General features: G+C 30.9%; 1 protein-coding gene across 1 annotated transcript; it reads right to left on the reverse strand.

Moving 5' to 3' along the window:
• Nucleotides 1-602: 602 nt before the first annotated feature.
• LOC146912428 (2-methylene-furan-3-one reductase-like) lies at nucleotides 603-4,296 on the reverse strand. Its single transcript, XM_085720511.1, has 4 exons — nucleotides 3,963-4,296; nucleotides 3,087-3,410; nucleotides 1,270-1,429; nucleotides 603-1,143 (listed from the first exon to the last, which is right to left on the reverse strand). The coding sequence occupies exons 1-4, from the start codon at nucleotides 4,173-4,175 to the stop codon at nucleotides 878-880; spliced, it is 963 nt and encodes a 320-aa protein (XP_085576637.1). The 5' UTR covers nucleotides 4,176-4,296; the 3' UTR covers nucleotides 603-877.
• Between the last annotated feature and the right edge of the window lie 472 nt (nucleotides 4,297-4,768).

The raw sequence follows: 4,768 nt of genomic DNA on the forward strand, positions 1-4,768 counted from the left end.
ATTATCTTTGAAGGGAAGAAAGATTAATTTACACTTTAAAATTTTATGATGTTTAAAGTTTATTCGAAAGAATTGATTGTGCAAACTTGATTCCAAAGAAATGATTTATGAGTTTTGTTTTTTGGTAGAAATGATTTATATGAGTTGAACAAAATATTTGAGGCTGCTCTCAAGAAAAATATTGGAGATCATCCAAAAATACCATATAATTGCCTCTACCTCTCAAAAAATAATTTTTAATCAAACCAAATATACAAGTGACCTTCTATTTTGAAACAAAGGATAAATTTCACACCTGGTCTCTATAGATTGAAGTCATCATAAGATAAAGTCTTTACAATTTTCTCAATATACTGCCATACATAAAATCCAAAAATATTAACGGTTACCATTGAATAAAGCATGTGATTGTGACTAAAACCCAACCTTAATTATTTCCATGATATCATCATGTAGGTCATTGAGCTTTTACTTTTATAACTCTTCCATAAACTATTACTTTGTGACATGCTTATTTTGCTATAAGTCTAATTTATTTCATTTTTATCATATAAATGTGTTTTTTAATGATTCTAGTCATGTCTCTCTAAGAAGCTTAATGATTTCTTGAAAATTTGTGTTGGATGAAATTGATTTTGTAAATAGTAAATATTATACAAAGAAATACAAGGATTATTTATAAGTTGTGGAACAATACACACGATGCATGTCATTTCATATTCTTTCTTAGACTGGATATCGAGTTTTAAAAAAAATATATACATGTACATATAAAATAACAACCATATCTTAGAGATTTATCCTAGATAAACACACAAATACACACTTTCAAGTACAAATCCAAAGCCATGAAATTGATGTGCTTGATCATTCATGCTCATGGAATGGGATGAATAACTATTTTCCCAATAGCTCTATTGGTATTGAGATAGGTAAATGCTTCCACAGTTTGAGAAAATGGAAAGGGACTCTTAGGGTCCAATATTGGTTTCACTTTGCCATTTTCCAAGTAAGGTTTCAATTTCTCTAACACTGCTCCATCTGAAGTGAGTACGAAAGGGATAGCTGGTGGAGTTCCAGGTGGTAGTATTGTCAAAACTTTTCCTCCTTCATTTACAGCCTTCAGTGCCCTCTCACTATCACCTATTTTTGGAATATATACAAAAATATTTAATAGGTTTTTAAATATATTGTTTATTTTTATACAATGAAAACTTACACATAATACAACATATTAACAAGGACTCAAATTTAGTACAAATATCTTACCTACTGCATCATACACCAGATCAAACTTTTCAGTAAGTTCTTCATAATTCTCCTTTGTATAATCAATTGCCAAGTCTGCTCCCAATTTCCTCAAAAATTCAAGTTTTGTTGTGCTAGCAGTAGCTGCAATTCTAGATGCCTCAAAAACATGCTTGGCTAGCTATAGTCCAAAACAAATAATTGCATTCCATTAGATGATAAATACTACATTGTATACTAATTGTATTTAAAAAAACCAGCTTATATTGACTAATGGACTATGAAGCACAGATACCGTTGTTTTTGGATTTCTAAACTGTTGTATTTAGATTTCCAAATTCTATTTTGAAAAAAGAATATCTACCAAAGTTGTTACTAGGTTGAGTCACGACTAGATCGCACTATTTAAGACGTTTCGTGGCACTGTCCAAAATTGTGCAAGGCAGACTATCAATCACGCCGCCTCCAGGATAAAACAAGTTCAACTACAACTGTGCGGTTAATTATTGCACTGTAGAAAACCGTTCGAGATTTACACCCTCAAATATGGTACTAAGATCACTCGTTAATACTGAAACCACTTTAATATGGTATTGTTATCACTCTGTTATGGTGCTGAGACCACTCAAATATGGTGTTACCACTATTTCGACTTTTTAATTTCTCCTCTCAAGTAGAAAAATATTGAAAGAATATTTATATACTTTTAAAATCATTCTTAATTCCGACGGAACATTATTGTTTCAAAAAGGACTATGATCTTAAAAGTACTCTTTATTTCGAAGGGACATACATTATCGAAGGGACTATGTTTTTAAGATCTTTCTTAATTCTGAAGGGACATTATAATGAATATGGACTAAGGTCTTAAGAACACTCTTTTTTCCGAAGGGAAAGTAAAAGGAGATGAGGAGGAGAATAGTTCATCAACATGTACAAGCTGGAGGGACAAAAAAGAAAGTGTTCTCGACAACTCAATAGAAACTTTTTGGTGTGTTTTTTGAACTGACAAGAATCCTCTATTTATATAGAGATTTTGTAAATGTTTTAGCAAAAATTGAGGCAACAATTACTCTAATGGATAAGATGAAAATGGAACTTATCCATTAATCAGTTCAACAACACTTGTGACTAAGATAAAAAAGAAACAAATCCCTAAAAGTGGAGGAAACAAACTCATTGGATTTGAATGAAGGAAAACTAAGAAATTCAATTGAATTCTTATTCTTATTCTTATTCTTATCACCACCATAAGTTAAATTTATTGGAAGTGATATTCAAGAATAAAAATAATAATTACTATCATTTTTATCATTATCAAGTATTTAAAATTAAATACCGCAATTTAAACACTACTAATGTGTGTGTTCTATTTTATGTGGGACCTCCACATATTTTTTTCAATTCACACAACATTCGATCAAAGTATAATTACTTGGTGTTAATCTTCCTATTTTTCTTCCAACATCACACCAATTTACCAACAGATACGGACACCGACACCGGACAAAACATGCCGATATCACTAATAATGCTTGAAAATCACGTAATTTAGTGTAATTATATGTGTCGGTATCGGGCACGAGACGTGTCAGACACCGGAACACGCATAATCTGAGAAATGTTCGTGCTTCATAGATAATGAATGAGTCAAAGATGAATTGTTTGGTAGAATTCGTTTGATTTCCGTTTGGAACAATCTTTGGTCAGACTTTATTTATTTCCTGATCAAACCTATGGATTATTAGAGTCGCTTTTCTTGGGAATTAAAGGATTAGGACAAAAAAAAATCTTATTTATTCCTAGTATAGAGTATCTTTAGAAAGAAGAATTCAAACCTGAATAACAAGAGATCCAACTCCTCCAGCACCTGCAAGAACAAGTAGAGATTTACCAGAGGAAAATTCAACTCTTTCAAGTCCTTGATAAGCAGTAATTATTGTTAAAGGGAGGCTAGCAGCTTCAGCAAAACTCAAATTTGATGGTTTGTGTGCAAGTACTTTTTCTTCAGCAACAGTATACTCTGACAAAGAACCAACAGTTTTTGGATTGTTTAAACCAGTCTCATTGATATCACCATAAACTTCATCTCCAACCTTAAATTTCTTCACTTGCTCTCCCACACTAACCACCACACCAGCAACATCATATCCTGGCACAGTCTTCACACCACCACACAAAAGAAAGAAAAATAAAATCATGTTATTCAAGCATTATATTTGTGAGTTTAATTTTGATACCTTGTTGGTGTTTTACACTGTCAAGAAATTACGAACAATCATATGTGTGATTTTAGAAATAATTAATATTTAAGTAGACGTTTTTAATGATCTATCCATTTGATTGTTAGTGTAAAATTTTTTTAATTACGCTGACAGTGTATATGAATTAAGACAACAAATATAATCAAATGCAAAAAAAAATACTGTCTAGTAGCTTAGTGGTTGGAGTTCACACATTTTAAATGTGAAAAAGTGGGGTGTTTAGAGTTCGAACTCCGACCCCTGCATAAATTATGCATGGTCACTAACAACTGAGCTAAACTTATAAAGAATTTTTTTTTACATATTTGATATGACTAAAAACAAAGAACAAATTTTACAAGATTAAAATAAAAATAAAAATATGCATTGTCACTAACAACTGAGCTAAACTTATGAAGAATTTTTTTTTAAAATTCATACTTAGGTCATAGATGGTAATTGAAATCTTACCGGCAAAGGAGAGTCAATATCCTTGAACTGACCAAGAGCCCTTTTAATCTCTACAGGATTAAGGGCAGCAGCCACAACCTTGATGAGCACTTGATCTTCTTTGGGGTGTGATGTAGGTACATTAGGATCAAACTTTAGAACATCTTCTATGATACCATATTGAGAGTAAACCCAAGCTTTTGTATGAGATGGAATACTAGGTGTGCTTGCCATGATCACTTTGCTATTAAGAGTTTTAAGAGAAAAATATATAAAAGGGTATTTAGATGTAATAATATAAAGTTTAGATGTAATAATATAAAGTTGAACTTTGTGTTGGTGTTTTTTGTGTGATAATGCTCATCAAATCAAATGACTATTATTTATAGATAAGAGTTGTACGTTACAATGTATGAATCATTCTAATTTATGTTCATTAAGAATAATAAGAGTCCATTCCCTTTTCTTATTTTATTTATGTCAAATTCATTCAACCAATGCATGAAGATGACTTTGGGGATATGTTCATGAAGTGATGTAATACGAGGAGAGGAGCAATCTCATTCAACCAGGAGCATTCGGTTTTGTAATATTTCCTTAACTTGGCTCTCCAATATATTCTAACAAATAGACTAAAAGTTATGAATCTTTTTTAATTAATAATTAAGTTATACTTTCTTTAAAAAAAAAATTAAGTTATACTTTTGCAGTGCATAAATAATTTAAAACTATAATAAATGAAAAGGTTAAACATGTGAGTTTATTTCAGTTAATATGGACATTACATTATATAGGTAGGAGTCTGGCTTCAAACCTTATACATTTAT

Source organism: Medicago sativa, chromosome 6, assembly GCF_051527215.1.
Source record: "Medicago sativa cultivar Bolivia chromosome 6, Bolivia_mono, whole genome shotgun sequence".
NCBI lineage: Eukaryota > Viridiplantae > Streptophyta > Magnoliopsida > Fabales > Fabaceae > Medicago > Medicago sativa.

What these genes read in the sequence shown, in the direction of transcription:
- LOC146912428 (XM_085720511.1), bottom strand. Translation starts at nt 4,175, where the DNA reads ATGGCAAGCACACCTAGTATTCCATCTCATACAAAAGCTTGGGTTTAC. An exon ending in ATATTGACTCTCCTTTGCCG is followed by an intron (nt 3,411 to 3,962) that starts GTAAGATTTCAA and finishes GGTGGTGTGAAG; the next exon opens with ACTGTGCCAGGATATGATGT. An exon ending in TTGGATCTCTTGTTATTCAG is followed by an intron (nt 1,430 to 3,086) that starts GTTTGAATTCTT and finishes TTTGGACTATAG; the next exon opens with CTAGCCAAGCATGTTTTTGA.